Source organism: Ovis aries, chromosome X (genome assembly GCF_016772045.2).
Source record: "Ovis aries strain OAR_USU_Benz2616 breed Rambouillet chromosome X, ARS-UI_Ramb_v3.0, whole genome shotgun sequence".
NCBI lineage: Eukaryota > Metazoa > Chordata > Mammalia > Artiodactyla > Bovidae > Ovis > Ovis aries.
The window spans coordinates 64,794,238-64,816,622 of NC_056080.1; the positions used below are offsets into that span (position 1 = coordinate 64,794,238).

Here is a 22,385-nt window from a genome sequence, read left to right on the forward strand (position 1 = left end):
CCACCCCCACCCCAAAACCAAAAGCCCCAGTCTAAACATAAGAAAGTACACTGACAAATCCCAACTAGGGGAACAGTATACAAACTGCCTGATCAGTACTCCTCAAAATGGTCAAGGTCATCAAAAATACTGGCAAGTCTAAGAAACTGTCACAGGCAAGAAGAACCTAAAGAGACAGATGACAAAACGTAATGTGTCCTAGACAGGATCCAAAAAGGATATTAGGCAAAACCTAAGGAAATTCAAATAAGTATGGATTTACTGAGTAATAATGTATCAGTATTAGTTTATCATAATGTACCACACAAATGTAAGATGTTAAGAATACAGGAAACTAGGTTCCGGATATATGGGAACTCTCTGTATTATCTTTGTGATATACTTGTAAATCCAAAACTACTCTAGAATTAAAAGTTTTTTTAAAAAAAAATGAAAAAAAAAAGTCCATTTGTGGACTTGCCTGTTGGTGTGGTGGATAAGAATCCACCTACCAATGCAGGGGACATGGGTTCAATCCCTCATTCAGGAAGAGCCCACATGACGTGGAGCAAATAAGCCTGAATACCACAACTACTGAAGCTGAAGCTTCAATACTTTGGTCACCTGATGCAAAGAGCTGACACATTAGAAAAGATCCTGATGCAGGGAAAGACTGAGGGAGAAAGTGGAGAAGGGGACGACAGAGGATGAGATGGTTGTATGGCATCACTGACTCAATGGACATGAGTTTGAGCAAGCTCTGGGGGATGGTGAAGGACAGGGAAACCTGGGAGCAGAGAGGAGGTGGGGAGGAGGAAGAGAAGGCTGGGCAGGATCAATTCATTCTCCCTAGGAGAACACAGGGAGCAATTTCCAGGCTGGGAACAACAGGGAGGGAACACATTTCTGCCCATCAACAGAATCTGGATTAAAGATTTACTGAGCATGGCCCTGCCCATCAGAACAAGACCCAGTTTCCCCCACAGTCAGTCTTTCTCATCAGGAAGATTCCATAAGCTTCTTATCCTTATCCCTCAGAGGGAAAATGAAAGTGGTGTTGCTCAGTCATGTCCCACTCTTTGCGATCCCGTGGACTGTAGCCTACCAGACTCCTCTGTCCATGGAATTCTCCAGGCTAGAATACTGGAGTGGGTTGCCATTTCCTTCTCCAGAGGATCTTCCCAACCTAGGGATCAAACATGGGTCTCCCGCATTGCAGGCAAACGCTTTACCCTCTGAGCCACCAGGGAAGTATCCTTTAGGGGGAAGACAGAATGAAAACCACAATCACAGAAAACTAATCAAACTGATCACATGGACAACAGCCTCGTTTAACTCAATGAAACTATGAGCCAGGCCGTGTAGGGCCAACCCAAGACAGACAAGTCATGGTGGAGAGTTCTGACAGAATGTGGTCCACTGAAGAAGGGAATGGCAAAGCACTTCAGTATTCTTGCCTTGAAAACCCCATGAACAGCATGAAAAGGCAAAAAGATAGAACACTGAAAGATGAACTCCCCAGGCTGGTAGGTGCCCAATATGCTACTGGAGAAGAGTGGAGAAATAACTCCAGAAAGAATGAAGAGACAGAGCCAAAGCAAAAACAACACCCAGTTGTGGATGTGACTCGTGATGGAAGTAAAGTCTGATAGTGTAAAGAACAATACTGCATAGGAACCTGGAATGTTAGGTCCATGAATCAAGGTAAATTGGAAGTGGTCAAACAAGAGATGGCAAGAGTGAACATCGACATTTTAGCAAACAGTGAACTAAAATGGACTGGAATGGGTGAATTTAACTAAGATGACCATTATATCTACTACTGTAGGCAAGAATCCCTTAGGGAAATGGAGTAGCCCTCATAGTCAACAAGAGTCCGAAATGCAGTACTCGGGTGCAATCTCAAAAACAATGATCTCTGTTAGTTTCCAAGGCAAGCCATTCAATATCACAGTAATCCAAGTCTATGCCCTGATCAGTAATGCTGAAGAAGCTGAAGTTGAATGGTTGTATGAAGAACTACAGGACCTTCCAGAACTAACAACCAAAAAAGATGTCCTTTTATCATAGGGGACTAGAATGCAAAAGTAGGAAGTCAAGAGATACCTGGCTGCTGCTACTAAGTCGCTTCAGTCATGTCTGACTCTGTGCGACCCCATAGACAGCAGCACAACAGGCTCTGCCATCCCTGGGATTCTCCAGGCAAGAACACTGGAGTGGGTTGCCATTTCCTTCTCCAATGCATGAAAGTGAAAAGTGAAAGTGAAGTCGCTCATTCGTGTCCGACTCTTTCAGACCCCATGGACTGCAGCCCACCAGGCTCCTCCGTCTATGGGATTTTCCAGACAAGAGTACTGGAGTGGGGTGCCATTGCCTTCTCCCAGAGATACCTGGAGTAACAGGCAAATTTGGCCTTGGAGTACAGAATGAAGCAGGGCAAAGGATAACAGAGTTTTGCCAAGAGAAAGCACTGGTCATAGCACACACCCTCTTCCAACAACACGAGAGAAGACTCTACACATGGACATCACCAGATAGCCAACAGCGAAATCAGACTAATTATATTCTTTGTAGCCAAAGATGGAGAAGCTCTATACAGTCAACAAAAACAAGACCAGGAGCTAACTGTGGCTCTGATCATGAGCTCCTTATTGCAAAATTCAGACTTACATTGAAGAAAGTAGGGAAAACCACTAGACCATTCAGGTATGACCTAAATCAAATCCCTTATGATTATACAGTAGAAGTGATAGATAGATTCAAGGGATTAGATCTGATAGATGGAGTGCCTGAAGAACTATGGATGGAGGTTCGGGAAATTGTACAGGAGGCAGTGATCAAGACCATCCCCCAAAAAAGAGATGTGAAAAGGCAAAATGGTTGTCTGAGGAGGCCTTACAAATAGCTGAGAAAAGAACAGAAGCTAAAGGCAAAGGAGAAAATTAAACATGTAACCATTTGAATGCAGACTTCCAAAGAATAGCAAGGAGAGATAAGAAAGCCTTCCTCCATGATCAATGAAAAGAAACAGGAAAACATCAGAATGGGAAAGACTAGAGATCTCTTCAAGAAAATTAGAGATACCAAGGGAACATTTCATGCAAAGATGGGTACAATAAAAGACAGAAATGATATGGACCTAACAGAAGCAGAAGATATTAAGAAGAGGTAGCAAGAATACACAGAAGAACTATACAAAAAAGATCTTAATGACCCAGATAATCACAATGGTGTGATCACTCACCTAGAGCCAGACATCCTGCAATGTGAAGTCAAGTGGGCCTTAGGAAACATCACTACAAACAAAGCTAGTGGAGGTGATGGAATTCGAGTTGAGCTATTTCAAATCCTAAAAGATGATGCTGTGAAAGTGCTTCACTCAACATGCCAGGAAATTTGGAAAACTCAGCAGTGGCCACAGGACTGGAAAAGGTCAGTTGTCATTCCAGTCCCACAGAAAGGCAATGCCAAAGAATGCTCAAACTACTGCACCATTGCACTCATCTCACATGCTAGCAAAGTAATGTTCAAAATTCTCCAAGTCAGGCTTCAACAGTACATAAACCATGAACTTTCAAATGTTCAAGCTGGATTTTAAAAAGGGAGAGGAACCAGAGATCAAATTGCCAACATCCACTGGATCATTGAAAAAGCAAGAGAGCTCCAGAAAAACATCTACTTCTGCTTTATTGACTATGCCAAAGCCTTTGACCATGTGGATCACAACAAACTGTGGAACATTCTTCAAGAGATGGGAATACCAGACTACCTTACCTGCCTCCTGAGAAATCTGTATGCAGGTCAAGAAGCAATTAGAACTGGACATGGAAACACAGAGTGGTTCCAAATTGGGAAAGGAGTATGTCAAGTCTATATACTGTCACCCTGTTTATTTAACTTATATGCAGAGTCCATCATGCAAAATGCCAGGCTGGATGAAGCACAAGTTGGAATCAAGATTGCTGGGAGAAATATCAATAACCTCAGACACGCATATGACACCACCCTTATGGCAGAAAGTGAAGAGGAACTAAAAAGCCTCTTGATGAAAGTGAAACAGGAGAGTGAAAAAGTTGGCTTAAAACTCAACATTTAAAAAACTGTGATCATGGCATCTGGTCACACTATTCATGGCAAATAGATGGGGAAACAGTGAGAGACTTTTGGGGGGCTCCAAAATCACTGCAGATGATAACTGCAGCCATGAAATTAAAAATGCTTACTCTTGGAAGAAAAGCTATGACCAACCTAGACAGTATATTAAAAAGGAGAGATATTACTTGCAAACAAAGGTCCATCTAGTCAAAACTATGGTTTTTCTAGCAGTCATGTATGGATGTGAGAGTGGGACTACAAAAAAAAGCTGAGCACCGAAGAATTGATGCTTTTGAACTGTGGTGTTGGAGAAGACTCTTGAGAGTCCCTTTGACTGCAAGGAGATCAAACCAGTCAATCCTAAAGGAAATCAGTCCTGAAAAATCACTGGAACAACTAATGCTGAAGCTGAAACTCCAATACTTTGGCAATCTGATAAGAAGAACTGACTCATTGGAAAAGACCCTGATGCTGGGAAAGACTGAAGTCAGGAGGAGAAGGGGACAATAAAGGATGAAATGGCTGGATGGCATAACCAACTCGATGGACATGAGTTTGAGAAGCTTCAGAAGTTGGTGATGAACAGGAAGGCCTGGCGTGCTGCAGTCCATTGTGTTGCAAAGTCAGGCATGACTGAGTGACTGAACAACCACAACTACTGGAGCCTGTGCACTCTAGGGCCTGCAAGCTGCAACTACAGAGCCCGCGTGCCACAACTACTGAAGCCAGCATGCCTAGAGCCTGTGCTCCACATCAAGAGAAGCCAGAGCAATGAAAAGCCTGCACACCTCAACAAAGAGTAGCCCCCACTGGCTGCAACCAGAAAAAGCCTGTATGTAATAAGGAAGACCCAGTGCAGCCAAATATAAAACAAAATTTTAAATGGTGACTGTCTGCCTAGACTTCTTACCACCAGCCCAAGACTCATACTTCTGGGTTCTTTCTACCCATCCTCTGAAACATCCACATTTGTCAACCTTCTGCCTGAACCACAACTGGAGTTTACAGTATTTGTTGGACAGCACCATTTTCTGGCTGGGTCAAACCCCTGCTGTCAGCCAAATTACCTTCCCAGTCCCTGGAACACCCTAATTAGCAGATCTAACACTGTATCTCAGTTCTTCCCCTCCACCCTGTCTGCTCCAACAATAAAGTTAGACCTAGGACAGTATTCTTTCCCTATAATGGAACTGGGGGAAAAATGAAACCTGCTTTTTATAGCACTGCTCTGGATATCTTATTATTTACAAAACTACAATGCTCTCTGTAATACAGTTTGGTTTAGCTACTTAACCTCCAATCCTGGGCTTGGAAGGAAAACATGTCATTTTTACTACTACTGCAGTCATGTGTCCATCTATAACACATTGTATTCCTAACGATCTGGAGAACTCAGCTAATAGTTTAAGGGCTCAAATATTTTTTCCAAAATTGCTCCCCTATTCTCCTTGGGCCTGGTTGGGAGAAGCCAGGACTGCTTGGGAGCCAAGAGGACAAGGGAAGAGTAACCAATTCAGCAGAAAGAACATCCTCTCCAGCAGGACAACAAGGAGAAAAAGAGTGCTAGAGTGTGGGGGGAGAGTGTCAGTTTTTATTTTCATTTACCCATTTAATAATTTCCAAAAGATATTTACATATGAAGCTCTAGTATATTAAAGAACTATTCAGATGCAAAACCATCAACCCAAAAGAGATTTTAATTTCATAGCAAGGGATAATAAAACCTTTTACATTTTAATGATTATACCCCAAATTACATGCTTAGAATATGGTTCCCTTTAAGGAATGTTTTGAAGGACACAGACTGTATACAAACAACTGCCGGAGAAAGACACAACCATTAAACACAGCCTCTACCTGCAAAGCTACCCTTTCATTGGCAGAACTGCCCAGCTACTAATTCCCTGGATCCTAAACCCACCTGAATATCTTTGCCTTAAAGTAGCCACTTAAAACCATTTCTTCCCAAAAGCACTTTTTGTTTCCCCAGATGCAAAAATCTGCCTCAATCACAGCCAACTAACATCTCAACAATCCCATCCCATCTTCCATCCTTCCATTGCTTGCCTGATCCCTCGAGAAGCATTTCATCTCCACAGAGGGAATGCCAGGCTTACATACTGCAATGTTTTCCTACCGAGAGAAACCAATTAGCTATGGTTTCTATACCATAACTATACTCTCAAAAGCTGCTGCTGCTAAGTCACTTCAGTCGTGTCCGACTCTGTGTGACCCCAGAGACGGCAGCCCACCAGGCTCCCCCATCCCTGGGATTCTCCAGGCAAGAATACTGGAGTGGGTTGCCATTTCCTTCTCCAATGCATGAAAGTGAAAAGTCAAAGTGAAGTCGCTCAGTTGTGTCTGACTCTTAGCGACCCCGTGGACTGCAGCCTACCAGGCTCCTCCATCCATGGGATTTTCCAGGCAAGAGTACTGGAGTGGGGTGCCATTGCCTTCTCCTCCCAGAAGCTAAGCCCCACTAAATACAGCAGTTTTTGCAAATCAGCAGCTGAAAAGACACAAGCTTAAACTGCAGAGACAAGCACTAGGTTTTCCTTAATCTGGAGGGCCCTTTGCAACATGCCCTATGCTGTTCTTCTGGAATGTGACAAGATAAGGAACTAAATGCAAAGACCCTGACCCAGTAAAACTTTATTGATGTCACATGCAAACCAACCAGAAGTTGCTCTTTTCTAACCTGACCACCAGCCACAGGGTATAGAAGCCTGGTCTTGCGAATTTCGGTCCATGTGAGTATAATTATGGCTCTCCTTCCCACAAGAACTCAGTTTCCTATAACCTATAATGGAAAAAAAATCTAAAAAAGAATATATATATACACACACACATGTATATGAATCACTTTGCTGTGATTTGCTATTTAATAACACAACATTGTAATCAACTATACTTCAATACAAAAATTTTTTAAAAAGAACTCAGGAACTTCCCTGGTGATTAAGTGGTTAAGAGTCTACCTGCCAATGCAAGGGATATGGGTTCAATTCCTGATCTGAGAAAATCCCACAGGCCACGGAGCAACTGAGCCCATGGGCCACAACTATTGAAGCCCATGCACCTAGAGCCTGAGCTCTGAACAGGAGAAGCCACTGCAGTGAGAAGCCCGCACACCAAAACAACGAAGCTCTGTTCACAACTAGAGACAGCCCCTGCACAGCAGTGAAGACCCAGCACAGCCAAGAAAAAAAAAAGAAATCAGTTCCCCTATCCTGATCCAACCCCCTGATAAGGAGCTTCTTGACACATCTCTATATCTACAGCCCCCATGTCAAGATGTATCACATACAATTCTCAATCAGAATCAATAAGTCATGTGTGGCTGACATAAAAATTGCAGATGACCTGAACGCCAGTATTGGAAACTGGCCCATTAAAGCCTGGATCACAGAATTAGCTTGGGAAGATGGCTGCCTTTTGGCCTTACTTCCAGGGTGATCATTTTAATCAAAGTGGAAAATAATTTATCATAATGTTAAAGTGAAAGTGAAGTCGCTCAGTCATGTCCGACTCTTTGCGACCCCATGGACTGTAGCCTACCAGGCTTCTCCGTCCATGGGATTCTCCAGGCAAGAAGAATACTGGAGTGGGTTACCATTTCCTTCTCCAGGGGATCTCCCTGACCCAGGGATCGAACCTGGGTCTCCTGCACTGGAGGCAGATGCTTTAACCTCTGAGCCACCAGGGAAACCCATCATAATGTTAGGTAGGAAGTTAAGCGTGAGCAACAAGGGGTGACCTAGCTGAAAAGGATGCAAGCTGATCTCTAAACCCCATCCCAGACACACCCAGAAGAGCTCAAAGATATGCTACAAAAATAAACACAGACTTTTCCAACTACTGCACATGCGCCCTAGGCACACAGTGGATACAAACTAACCACAGGGGCTTCCTCAAGTAACCTTAGGCAGCTAGGAGCCCATTCATAAATATTTACACATATATACATCTGATTATAACAGACTGAATTACGGTAAGACATGCACAACAAAGCCTATTGTTATGTAACTTGCAACTGTCAATCGGCCTTGAGCATATGCCTATTTCCATTCCCTTTCTTGATTGGTGGTGGGTATAAGCCCTATTTTGCACAGGGCACAACCAAAAGGAGGAGAGTGAAGTATAAATAGGGAAGCCAAGAGAGATCATCACAATGTTTACACAGGTGTAAACTGGATATAACTGAGCGACTTCACTTTGACTTTTCACTTTCATGCACTGGAGAAGGAAATGGCAACCCACTCCAGTGTTCTTGCCTGGAGAATCCCAGGGACGGGGGAGCCTGGTGGGCTGCCGTCTCTGGGGTCACACAGAGTCGGACACGACTGAAGTGACTTAGCAGCAGCAAGCGTTTCTTGGTATGTAAATTTTACTTCAAAAGAAAAAAACCCTAAAATATTGAAATCTAGTTAATGCTATAGGACTTCCCTGGTGGTCCAATGGTTAAGAATCTACCTGCCAAGGTAGCGGGCAGGGGTTCAATCCCCGGTTCAGAAAGATTCCACATGCTGCAGGGCAACTAAGTCCGTCAGTTTAGTTCAGTCGCTCAGTCATGTCTGACTCTTTGCGACCCCATGAATCGCAGCACGCCAGGCCTCCCTGTCCATCACCAACTCCTGGAGTTCACTCAGACTCGCGTCCATCGAGTCAGTGATGCCATCCAGCCATCAAATCCTCTGTTGTCCCCTTCTCCTCCTGCCCCCAATCCCTCCCAGCATCAGAGTCTTTTCCAATGAGTCAACTCTTTGCATGAGGTGGCCAAAGTACTGGAGTTTCAGCTTTAGCATCATTCCTTCCAAAGAAATCCCAGGGCTGATCTCCTTGAAGTCCAAGGGACTCTCAAGAGACTTCTCCAACACCACAGTTCAAAAGCATCAATTCTTCTGCGCTCAGCCTTCTGCACAGTCCAACTCTCACATCCATACATGACCACAGGAAAAACCATAGCCTCGACTACACGGACCTTAGTTAGCAAAGTAATGTCTCTGCTTTTGAATATGCTATCTAGGCTGCTCATAACTTTTCTTCCAAGGAGTAAGCGTCTTTTAATTTCATGGCTGCAGTCACCATCTGCAGTGATTTGGGAGCCCAAAAAAATAAAGTCTGACACTGTTTCTACTGTTTCCCCATCTATTTCCCATGAAGTGATGGGACCAGATGCCATGATCTTCGTTTTCTGAATGCTGAGCTTTAAGCCAACTTTTTCACTCTCCTCTTTCACTTTCATCAAGACTATAACTATTGAGTCCTCGTGCCCTAGAGCCCATGCTTCACAACAGGAGAAGCCACCACAATAAGCCCACACGTTGCAAATAGAGAGTAGCCCCTCCCTGCAACTAGAGAAAGACTGAGCCCAGCAACAAAGACCCAGAGCAGCCAAAAATAATACATAAATTTTTAAAAATAAAAATAGTTAATGGTATTATGCTGAAGTAGGAGGAAATATCCTGATGTCTACAAATTACTTTGAAATGCATCCAAAAAATAAGATGACTTGGTATAATAGATATGTGATAAAATAAGTACAGTGAAATATTAATAATAGAATCTGGGTAGTGGGTCAAAAAAAAGAAGGGGGCCACTTTGCCCATAGGCTGCTGCCTCTCAGTTCAAAGGCTCACAAAACGGAGACATAATACACGACAATGTGGCTTCTCACCTAAGCACCCTAATGCAGCTGTTTTCACAGGGCACCAACAACCTCCATACTAGCAAATCAAATGGTTATTTCTTGGTCTTTCTTGACCTTTGTGCTGCATTTAAAGCCACTGACCACCATCTCCTTCATTAAGTTTTCCCTTCTCCTTGGGTATAGTGGTATACAACACTTTCTCCTGGATTTCTTCTTACCTCTCTAATCATTCCTTCTCAGTCTGAGCCTTGAATTCCTTCCCCTCTGCCCATCCTCATATAGACGTTGGTATTTCCGAGGATCTTTGTGTTGTCATTGCCCTTCTGACTCTATGTACTTTCCTCCAGAAGATTTTATCCACAGCAGTGGCTTCCTATTGGATCGAACAGTATCCCCCCAAATTTCACGTTGACCTGGAATGTATGAATGACCTTACTTGGGAAAATAGGGTATTGGTAGATGTAATCAAGTTAAGATGCAGTCACCCTGGATTAAGGTGGGTCTTAATCCAACATGACTATTGTCCTTATAAGAGGTATATTGCACACAGAGAGACAAAGTGGAGAACGCCATGTGAAGACAGATGCAGAGAACGCAGCGATGCTTCTACATGCCAAGGAATTCCAAGGATCATCAGCACCACCAGAAGCTAAAAGCAGCACAGAACAGATTCTCTCTCACAGCCTCCAAAAAGACACTAACCCTGCTGACACCTTGATTTCAGACTTCTGGCCTCTGGAACTATGAAAGAATAAATTTCTGGAGAATTTTTTGTTGTGGTGAAATCTATGTAAGATGAAATTTGCCATTTTAACCATTTTAATTGTACTTCAATAGCATTAATTACATTCATCATGTTGTAAAACTATCACCACTATCTATTTCTAAAACTTTTGCATCATCCCAAGCAGAAACTCTCTCCATTCCCTCCTGCCCAGCCCCTAATAATCTCTATTCTACTTTCTGTCTCTATGTGAATTTGCCTATTCTAGGTATCTTATACAAGTGGAATCACACAATATTGGTCCTTTTGTTCCTGGCTTATTTCACTTAGCATAATGTTTTCAAGGTTCATCCATATTGTAACATCTATCACAAGTTTACTCATTTTCAAGTCTGAATACTCCACTGCATGGAAACCTATTTTATCCATTTATCAGTGGACACCTGGGCTGTTTCCACCTTTCAGCTCTTATAAATACTGCTGCAATGAACACTGCTATACAAGTATATGCTTGGGCCCCTGTTTTCAATTCTATTGGGTATACCCCTAAGAGTGGAACTGCTGGTCACATCAAAATTCTATGTTTAACTTTTTGAGGAACTGCCATTTGTTCAAGAGGATGGGTGTGGGAAGGTGGGAAGTAGAGCAGTCTGGAAAAGATACAATAATTTGGCTAAGAGAAGGAACAGAACAACTGACCCAGGCCCAGATATCCCCATTTTATAACATAAGGAAAGTGAGACTCAGCATATCATGGTCAAATGAATTGTCTGAAGTTACCCAGCTAGCAAAGCAAGTGGTAGAGCTAGAATTTTGACTGAAGCCTGAAAAAGCCAAAGCCACTGCTCTATCTTTCTACCTTGCCTCCATGTTATATTTTTCCCAGACAAGGAAAAGGTCCAAAGATCTACTACCATCTACCATCAAGGTCCAAAGATCTGCTTTCACTCCTCCAACTTTCACCATATTCCAGCAATCCTAAACTCCTACCCTGCCCTGAAGGGGCCATGCTTCCTCTTGCTTCTAAATCTTTACACATAAAACTGTCTAGTATGCCATGTATGTCTAGTATGCCATCAGCTTTTTCCCCACTGGTTAATTCCCACTAATCTTTAAAAGTCAGTGTTCTTTTTCCTTAAGAAGGCTTCTCTGACAACTTCCCCCCTTCACACACACACACACACACACACACACAAAATCTGGATTGGAGACATATCTTGTGTTTTTTTATCTATCATATGAAATTTTCCATGTCATCTTATGAAACTGGTGGCTCAGACAGTAAAGAATCCGCCCGCAATGCTCGAGACCTGGGTTCAATCCCTAGGTTGGGAAGGTCCTCTGAAGAAGGGATAGGCTACCACTCCAGTATTCTTGCCTGGAGAATTCCATGGACAGAGGAGCCTGGCAGGCTACAGTCCATGGCATCGCAAAGAGTTGGACACAATTGAGCGACTCTCTCTCTCTCTCACACACACACACACACACGATTATAAGGACATGTATGTCTTTCACCACTGCATTCTAAGCAACCAGCAGAGTGAGCTGGTCCACATGAGGCATTTGGTCTATGTTCACCAAAGGTATGCAATGGTGAGATCAAGATACTCAGAAAGTTAAACAACTTTCAGATACAGTGGGCAGTCTATCGTCTTTCCAGGAGTTTGCAACTCTCCAAAAACTTCACTAGCAGACTATAATCTGACTGACCATCTAAGACCTGGATGTTTGAAAACCACTGCCTTCAAGACAGGATATAAAGCAGAATTCAGAGACAGTCACTTCAACATTAACACAATTAAAATGCTTTTATAAGCAGCCTTATTTAAAAACAGCCTTGTTCAGGTAGCTGAAACCTCAGGCTACTAGAGATCTTAATGGAGGAACTTGAGCTTAGCTATAAGGTCCAGCAGAAGCTTAGATCCTGAGACACAATTGCTTCTGAATTAGCACAGGTTTTTCCAGTAGTCATGTATGGATGTGAGAGTTGGAAAGAAAGCTGAGCATCGAAGAATTGATGCTTTTGAACTGTGGTGTTGGAGAAGACTCTTGAGAGTCCCTTGGACTGCAAGGAGATCCAACCAGTGCATCCTAAAAGAAATCAGTCCTGTTCATTGGAAGGACTGACGCTGAAGCTGAAACTCCAATACTTTAGCCACCTGATGCGAAGAACTGACTCACTGGAAAAGACCCTCATTGGAAAAGATCGAAGGTGGGAGGAGAAGGGGACGACAGAGGATGGGATGATTGGATGGCATCACTGACGCAATGCACATGAGTGTGAGTAGGTTCTAGGAGTTGGTGATGGGCAGGGAAGCCTGGCGTGCTGTAGTCCATGGGGTTGCAAGGGGTCAGACACGACTGAGCGACACCTGAACTAGCACAGGTAGCACAGAGGCAGCAATCCCCAGTAAGCTGTCTCTCAGAATATTCCCCTATGATAATCACCCAATGTATACGGGTTCTCCACTGGTGAAATTGTAACCACTGTCTTTGGAGGATATTTGACCAACCAAAGTAAGCTACGGAACATTCACTTCATCAAATTTGTATTAAGCATTTGCTGTGCTGTGCTTAGTTGCTCTGTCATGTCTGACTCTTTGCAACCCCATGGACTGTAGTCCACCAGGCTCCATGGGATTCTCCAGGCAAGAATACTGGAGTGGGTGGCCATGTCCTCCTCCAGGGGATCTTCCCAACCAAGAGATCGAAACCAGGTTTTCTGCACTGCAGGCAGATTCTTATCATATGTCAAACGTTGTGCTAAACACTGGAGATACAGCTAAGAACAAAATAGGTCTCTGCCTTCATGCAGCTCATGGTACACGAGACTGACATCTATCAAAGAATCACATAAGTAGCTACAAACTGTTGTAATGGCTGTGAAGGAAAAGTATAGAGGGCTATTAAAGCATATAAGAGAGGGGCTCAGGGATGAAGAGCAGTGGGCCTCAAACCTTACAGTATTCTATTTTAACTCGTCAGGTTTGGTCCTTGCCGAATACACCCAACGTATAGAGGTCATAAAGCAAAGACCTATAGGGACAAGGCAAGTAACAGAGGTGTGAAGCTGCTATATTGAAAGCAACACTGAGGAATATGCCCCATGTAAAGGAGACAAGCTGTAATTCATCTTTGGATGGTAATTCCAACACAGGAATAAGAGCCCAGAGTTCTCAGGGCTTGGCGTGGCAGCCCTGCCGCATGTTGGGACCAGGGTCTAATATGGAAAGCCCATCATTCTGGGACACAGGGTGCCGCCCCTCGCCCATCACACACAAGCTCCTGTGGAAACTGGTGTTAAACCATTCATAGAGGACCTGCCTCCAGGTCTGGCTTTCATACACAGCAGAGCAGCTACCTCCCTGCAATCTATTGAAACTAAGCCTTCCAAGGGTTTGTAAAAATAAAACAAACCAAAGGGAAAATGAAAAATTAGTTTAAAAAAAAGTAGTAAACTAAGATTTAAAAATTAAAAATTTATTTTAAAAAAATAGAAAAAAAGTAAAAAAAAAAAAAAAAGTCCAGAGTTGCCAAGATTTTCTGATGGTTGAAAGACAGTTGGAAATTCTGATTTTTATGTGAATTCTCCTGATTTTTAAATAGTAACTAATGCATACATGTTTAAAACACTGGGTCAGACAAATAAAATTTATCTGTGAATGTGGCTCATGGACTGCCAGTTCATGACTCCTGGTTTATCTTAGAAAGAAAAAGTACCATCAACTCTGGCTGTATCCCTTCTCCAAGTGCTTTCCCCCACCCCTACCCCAAAATGGTAAGCCTAGGGCTCTGAGGATAAGACCCTACACAAGCTTTTCACATTGTCCATATATGTACTCTGTTTCCCTCTATTGCTTAAAATAGTGTAAGGCTTTCTGTAGTATTTATCTGTGTCACTGGCTTGGGAATCTAGACAAGAACTATCTGGACCAAACCAAATGGACCAAAAGAGATCCAAGGTTCTTAGTGCTCTTTCAGGTCCTCTGAACCCTGTCAGAAAGAGAATATAAGGAGGCAAGAAGAGCAAGGCCTGTTTCAAAGGCAGATAGGGATCTGCCACCCTCTTGTAACTTAAGACCTAACAATTTTGGTTGAACTGGACAAATATTCTACCAGAAAAAAACAGGAAGATAGCATCTCTTACATGTTAACAACATGCCATCAGAAAGCAGATGAATCTGCTAATGACTCCAGAAAAAGCAGCTAATTCATAATTATGCCAAAACCAAAATTCTCTCTTTTTCTTGACATAGAGGATATGCTTTGGCATTCAGATAGATTATACCAACTAATGCTCTTCAGCAGGAAAGTTTCATTATTCAGGGGAGCATTTTGCGGTTAACATCCTGACTGGCCCTTTGGGATAAAGTCTAACTAAAAATGAAAAATTCTCCAGGAACAATATTAAGTTATTTTATGGTAGAAAAGAACTTTGGTACCTCCAGCCCTCGATATTTCAGCCCAAGGTTATCTGGTTAACTACGGCACTGGAGCGCAAAACTCTGGGGCTTCAAGCAAGCAATTAACCCAGAATCTGAACAAACCTAGGGTTGTTTGGGAAAAAGTCCTAAACCCTCAAGTGTGCCTTCAGTTAACCTTCAAGCCACCTCAGTGTGCAAACAGGTAAGACTTTCCATTAAGACAAGAATACAAATCCAAAAACAAACTATGACCTAGGTAGTAATTATAATGATAATTCATTAAATTGAATATTTACATTTTCTTATATATGTCTTATGTCTTATATTTCAGAAGAAAAATGTTAAAAACTATTATCTTGCCCACCTTAGTGGCCAAAGGATAAGATCACCAGAAGAGGGTAGATGTGAAAGCTTGCTGAACAGATCAAAACAAAACAAAACAAAACAAAACACTATAGCAACCATAATCCCCTCAGTTCAGTTCAGTCGCTCAGTCGTGTCCGACTCTTTGCGACCCCATGAATCGCAGCACGCCAGGCCTCCCTGTCCATCACCAACTCCCGGAGTTCACTCAGACTCACCTCCATCGAGTCAGTGATGCCATCCAGCCATCTCATCCTCTGTCGTCCCCTTCTCCTCCTGCCCCCATTCCCTCCCAGCATCAGAGTCTTTTCCAATGAGTCAGCTCTTCGCATGAGGTGGCCAAAGTACTGGAGTTTCAGCTTTAGCATCATTCCTTCCAAAGAAATCCCAGGGCTGATCTCCTTCAGAATGGATTGGTTGGATCTCCTTGCAGTCCAAGGGACTCTCAAGAGTCTTCTCCAACACCACACTTCAAAAGCATCAATTCTTCGGTGCTCTGCCTTCTTCACAGTCCAACTCTCACATCCATACATGACCACAGAAAAAACCATAGCCTTGACTAGACCCCTATACCTAGTAAATACCTGAAGTATGGGTACTTTAGCTATTCTTGCCTGGGAAAACCATAGCCTTGACTAGACGGATCTTAGTTGGCAAAGTAATGTCTCTGCTTTTGAATATGCTATCTAGGTGGGTCATAACTTTTCTTCCAAGGAGTAAGCGTCTTTTAATTTCATGGCTGCAGTCACCATCTGCAGCGATTTTGGAGCCCCAGAAAATAAAGTCTGACACTGTTTCCACTGTTTTCCCATCTATTTCCCATGAAGTGATGGGACCGGATGCCATGATCTTCATTTTCTGAATGTTGAGCTTTAAGCCAACTTTTTCACTCTCCTCTTTCACTTTCATCAAGAGGCTTTTGAGTTCCTCTTCACTTTCTGCCATAAGGGTGGTGTCATCTGCATATCTGAGGTTATTGATATTTCTCCTGGAAATCTTGATTCCAGCTTCTGTTTCTTCCAGTCCAGCATTTCTCATGATGTACTCTGCATATAAGTTAAATAAGCAGGGTGACAATATACAGCCTTGACGCACTCCTTTTCCTATTTGGAACCAGTCTGTTCTTCCATGTCCAGTTCTAACTGTTGCTTCCTGGCCTGCATACAGATTTCTCAAGAGGCAGGTTAGGTGGTCTGGTATTCCCATCTCTTTCAGAATTTTCCACAGTTTATTGTGATCCACACAGTCAAAGGCTTTGGCATAGTCAATAAAGCAGAAATAGATGTTTTTCTGGAACTCTCTTGCTTTTTTGATGATCCAGCGGATGTTGGCAATTTGATCTCTGGTTCCTCTGCCTTTTCTAAAACCAGCTTGAACATCAGGGAGTTCACAGTTCACGTATTGCTGAAGCCTGGCTTGGAGAATTTTGAGCATTACTTTACTAGCGTGTGAGATGAGTGCAATTGTGTGGTAGTTTGAGCATTCTTTGGCATTGCCTTTCTTTGGAATTGGAATGAAAACTGCCCTTTTCCAGTCCTGTGGCCACTGCTGAGTTTTCCAAATGTGCTGGCATATTGAGGGCAGCACTTTCACAGCATCATCTTTCAGGATTTGAAATAGCTCCACTGGAATTCCATCACCTCCACTAGCTTTGTTCGTAGTGATGCTTTCTAAGGCCCACTTGACTTCACTTTCCAAGATGTCTGGCTCTAGATGAGTGATCATATCATCATGATTATCCGGGTCGTGAAGATCTTTTTTGTGTAGTTCTTCCGTGTATTCTTTCCACCTCTTCTTAACATCTTCTGCTTCTGTTAGGTCCAGACCATTTCTGTCCTGTATCGAGCCCATCTTTGCATGATATGTTCCCTTGGTATCTCTAATTTTCTTGAAGAGATCTCTAGTCTTTCCCATTCTGTTCTTTTCCTCTATTTCTTTCATTGATTGCTGAAGAAGTCTTTCTTATCTCTTCTTGCTCTTCTTTGGAACTCTGCATTCAGATGCTTATATCTTTCCTTTTCTCCTTTGCTTTTTGCCTCTCTTCTTTTCACAGCTATTTGTAAGGCCTCTCCAGATAGCCATTTTGCTTTTTTGCATTTCTTTTCCATGGGGATGGTCTTGATCCCTGTCTCCTGTACAATGTCACGAACCTCATTCCATAGTTCATCAGGCACTCTATCTATCAGATCTAGACCCTTAAATCTATTTCTCACTTCCACTGTATAATCATAAGGGATTTGATTTAGGTCTTACCTGAATGGTCTAGTGGTCTTAAGCTATGCTAATGTACTATGCATTTACCCCAAACTCTGTCTTCAATTCGGTTCCGCCTTTTTGGGCTCAGAACCTACTTGATAAACCAGTATGTCATACTCCAATATTGTTCCTCTGGGGGCTTCCCTGGTGGCTCAGACGGTAAAGCGTCTGCCCGCAATGTGGGAGACCCGGGTTCGATTCCTGGGTCAGTAAGATCCCCTGGAAAAGGAAATGGCAACCCACTCTAGCACTCTTGCCTGAAAAATCCCATGGACGGAGGAGCCTGATAGGCTAGTCTATGGAGTCTAAAGAGTCACACAGGACTGAGCAACTTCTCTAATCTATGTAAATGACACTATTTGTATGGTGTTCTGCCCTTCTTCAAGATTCAAGTTAATCCTTTTATGGCCCATGATAAACCATTTGGAGCCAAAATTATCCCAAAATACATCTTATGGGTGAGGGGCCTGGTGCCATTCTAAGTTTTGATACATTCCTTTCTTTCATTAACAGACTGCTGGTGACTATATAACATCCAGCTAAAGACTAGCAGGGGGGTACTCTTTCTGGCCCCGTCTGATGCCTATGTCAGAAGCTTTCTCTATCTCCTTTATACTTTAATAAAACTTTGTTACACAAAAGCTCTGAGCGATCAAGCCTCGTCTCTGGCCCTGGATTAAATTCTTCTCCTCCGGGGGCTAAGAATCCCAGCGTCTTAATTCAACAACAACCTTTCAAGTCCGTGGGGTCACAAGAGTCAGACACAACTTAGTGACTAAATGACAACAAAAAATGGGTGCTTTATGTTGTTACAGGAAAGAAGAGTCTAAACTCTTCAGTTCTATTCCATTGATCTCTATGTTTATACTTATATATATAACCTGACTACCACAGCTTTGTAGTTAGTTTTGAAATCAGGTACAGTGAGTCCTCCAATTTTGTTATTTTTCAAGATCTGTCCTCTGCTTTTGACAAGTTTGATATGTCTATTATCAAGTAGAGATACAGAGTAAGTAGCTGGATACAGGAGTCTAGCATTCAGAATAGGTCAGGACTAAAGACAAAAATGTGAAAATTCACAACATAAAGACAGGATTTAGGGACTTCCCTGGTGGTCCAGTGGTTGGGAGTCCGCCTTTCAATGCAGGGGACACAGGTTCAATCCCCAGTCTGGGAAGATCCCACATGCCAAGAGCCACATGAGCCACAACTACTGAGCCCACATGCCACAACTACTGAAATGCCCATGCTGTAGCGTCCATGCTCCCCCAAGAGAAAAGAACAAGAGAAGCCACCACAATGAGAAGTCCATAGAAGGCAATGAAGAGTAGCTCCCATCTGCCACAACTAGAGGAGGCCTGTATGTGGCAATGAAGACCCACTGCACCCAAAAATAAGTTTTTTTAAAAGATGAAATTTAAAACCAAGAACCTGAATAGGATCACCAAAGAAAGGAGTATAATTTTTAAAAATGGTATTTCAACATTAACAGAAAGAATTTCAGCTAATTAATACAGAAAGAATGGTGAAATTAGAAAACCATCACTCGTAATACCTAATGAAATAATTGATTTAGGCACTGATAATAATTATATTATTGATAACAATGATTGTCAATGGATGAAAGGCTGATGGGGAAGTGGGTATTCATAGGATGCTAAAGTATCCCTGACATATTATTTATTCATCACAAGGGGGGAAATGCAACTTTGCAAAGGAGTGATCTGCCTACGACTACCTGAACTCACTGATCAACCATAAAATTACTAAAAGTAGAAAAATCAGACAGTGTATACTTCCTGATATGTTGCAATATGAAGTACATGACCTTACCTATGAAGAATTCTTGACAAAAATACTGAATCTTAAATCTTTTTGTTTTGGCTCTAGAATAGTTTTTTAAATTTTTTATTGAGATATAATCAACAAACAGCATTGTATTAGTTTCAGGTGTACAACCTAATGACTTGATATTTATATGTACTGTGAAATGATCACCACAATAGGTCGTTACCATCTGTCACCATACATAATTACAGATTTTTTTGTGATGAGAACTTTAAAAAATTTTTAAGATTTACGCTCTTAGCAACTTTCAAACATGCACTATATATTATATATATGTGTGTGTGTGTGTGTGTGTGTATATATATATATACACACACACATACATACATATATAGTTTTCCCTAGTGGCTCAGACAGTAAAGAGTCTACCTGCAATGCAGGGGACCTGGGTTCAATCCCTGGGTTGGGAAGATCCCCTGGAGAAGGGAATGGGAACCCACTCCAGTATTCTTGCCTGGAAAATCCCATGGACAGAGGAGCCTGGCGGACCCCAATCCATGAGGTCGCAAAGAGTCAGACATTCTTTGCAACCTCAAGTCAGGAGATTGAGGGGCCCCGGTGGCCAAATGGATCTAGCATTTTGTGGAGAACTGCTCTACTCTGTCAAGTACTACTGGTAGGCAAAGGAAGAGGAGGATTATGAACTGACCATTAGATTTAGCTATATGAAAGTCACTGGTGACCTTGACCAAAGCAATGGGAGTAGAATGAAACAGAAGCAATAAAAACCTGAACCTCAAGCTCTCCCCTGTGTGCTGTGGGACACAGACAAGTCCCTCTTGGGGCCTCTGTCTTCTTATGTATGAAATCAGATTATAATTATATTCACTTCCCACAGCTGTGGTGAATATATTAAATAAAAAGATGTTATGAAATTCATCTCTAAATTCAAGGTACACTTAAAATATTGTTATTTCTAGTTTATGTATAGATAAAAGGAAAGTATATAGAAATATGAAAAGTTACATTGGAATAAATATATCTCATACCCATAAAAAAAAGAAATTAAATAGAAATTAAATAGCAGAAGAAAGTGGGTGACATAGAGAAAGAGAACAGATGGGTGACAGCAAGAGAGAGTGGACAACATAGAGGACAAGCAAGTGGGTCAAAAAGAGAGTGACAGTGAGTGACATGGCAGAGAGGGTGGATCATAAATAGAGGTCAGATAACTCTGTCAGTCATCATCTATTACATCTCAGTTCCAAATTTACCCCTCAATACCTGCTCTATGATGACAGAATTCCTTTAAGCATCTCTCCTCTACAGCCAGCACAATGCTATGCTTTCTCAGTAAAGGATGCCTGAGGCACACTGAAGGAGGACAGGGCTCTCCTGAAGTTGCCTACTGCTGCTGCACAGTGGATGAGCAGTGACACACGGCCACTCACCCAGAACACACAGTCCTTCATCGACCTTGAAGTCTCTACCTGGCCTCGCAGTAACCTTCTTGCACCCCTCTCTCCATGGAAAGAAGCCACCTTAGTGGCTGCCTGTGCCCTGAGCCCTACCCCTTCTGTGCTCCTACACCACAGGTTTTGGAGTTTGGAATTAGCAGATGCAAGCTATTATATATAGAATGGATAAACAAGGTATATAGCACAGGGAACCATATTCAATATCCTGTGATAAACCATAATGGAAAAGAATATGAAAAAGTATACCTGAAACTATAATAACATGATGTTGTAAATCAACACGATGTTGTAAATCAACATGATGTCGTAAATCAACAATACTTGAATTAAAAAAAGTTTTTAAATCCTAAAAATATATATGTATAAATCAATCACTTTCCTGTATATCAGAAATCAACACACTGAAAATCAACTATACTTTCATAAAAAATAAATTAATAAAAAAGAATGGCTAAGATGGTAAATTTTGTTTTATTTTATAACAATTTTTAAAAACATTTAAATGTTCATTCCCCCATCCTTAGCCATCTGGTGAAGGAACATTCCTTTCTCAACACCAAAGTCTCCTCTTGTGAGCCCTTCCCTCAGCCCACTGACCCTTGTAGTTGGCCATTCCCTACACATTTACCTATCTCTTTCCACCGCTAGAGTATAAGCAATCTGGGGGCAGGGACAGTGTTTTACTCCTCTGTATCCCCTAGGCCTGGAGCTTGGTAGACTGGAAAGACCCAAGAAAAGCTTTTTTTGCGGGGGGGGAATGTTAAAATTTATGTTTGTGTATTAACGCACAACATGCACAAAAATCGTTGGAAAAATAAAAAGGGAAAATATTTTTACTACATATAATGTGAATTTTATATCTTTAATGTTACTATATTTCAAAAAAATTTTTAACTATTTCCAAACAGAAAGGTGAGTGCTTAACCCTGACTGAAAACGATACATTAAATTATAAAAGGAAAATATTTAAATTTAGTAAGAACAATACCATAATGTATCACCACTTTCTATGTATTGAAAGAAAATGGATTTCAAAATAGTAATTTTGAAAGCCGAAGACCCAAGAAAGCCTGGATCGATTGAAGTTCTGGCTCTTCAATCGAGTTCATACGGGAGAGTTATTTGACCCGGCATCGGAGGCTCCCCAGGATTTAGAAATCTGCAGATATTCCCACACCCTCTTCGGAGGACAAGGGCGCTCGCCCTTGTCGGCACTTTGGGCCCCTGAGTCCAAGAGACCTTCATCCCCACTCCCGGCCAGGGCCGGTGAACCAGACCCGCCCACCGTCCCAAACATACCTCAGGTAACTGGCAGCCTGCTCCGGGCTTAAGGGCCCAGCTTCCGAAAAACCTCGGGACACCTCCATGACGCCTCAGAGGGCTTCCGGTATCTCGGCCGCGGATTGAATTTCCCTCGTTCCCGCGCTGCACATGCGCCATGCGAATGGAGGCGGGGCCTGGTCAACCGTCGACGTCCCGGCGGCCAATCCGCTGTATCACGCTCTGGCGCCACCGCCTAGGCCCCGCCCATGAAGGTCGCGCGCCTGCGCATACGCTGGCTGGGTGGGCGTAGAGGCAGTCGCCAGCGCAGTGGCGCGGGCTCGATTGCGTCTTTTTGTCTTGCATTT

General features: G+C 42.5%; 1 protein-coding gene and 1 non-coding gene across 2 annotated transcripts in view; both read right to left on the minus strand.

Moving 5' to 3' along the window:
* ERCC6L (ERCC excision repair 6 like, spindle assembly checkpoint helicase) overlaps positions 1–22,168 on the minus strand; it is a 31,668-nt gene extending 9,500 nt beyond the window's left edge. The window contains exon 1 of the mRNA XM_004022183.6: positions 22,057–22,168. Within this exon, the coding sequence (XP_004022232.3) occupies positions 22,057–22,124 (68 nt within the window). The 5' untranslated portion in view covers positions 22,125–22,168. The remainder of the gene's footprint in view (positions 1–22,056) is intronic.
* Positions 7,708–7,780, minus strand: TRNAW-CCA (transfer RNA tryptophan (anticodon CCA)). Its single transcript has one exon. It is a non-coding gene; the product is annotated as a tRNA-Trp (tRNA).
* Positions 22,169–22,385: the final 217 nt, after the last annotated feature.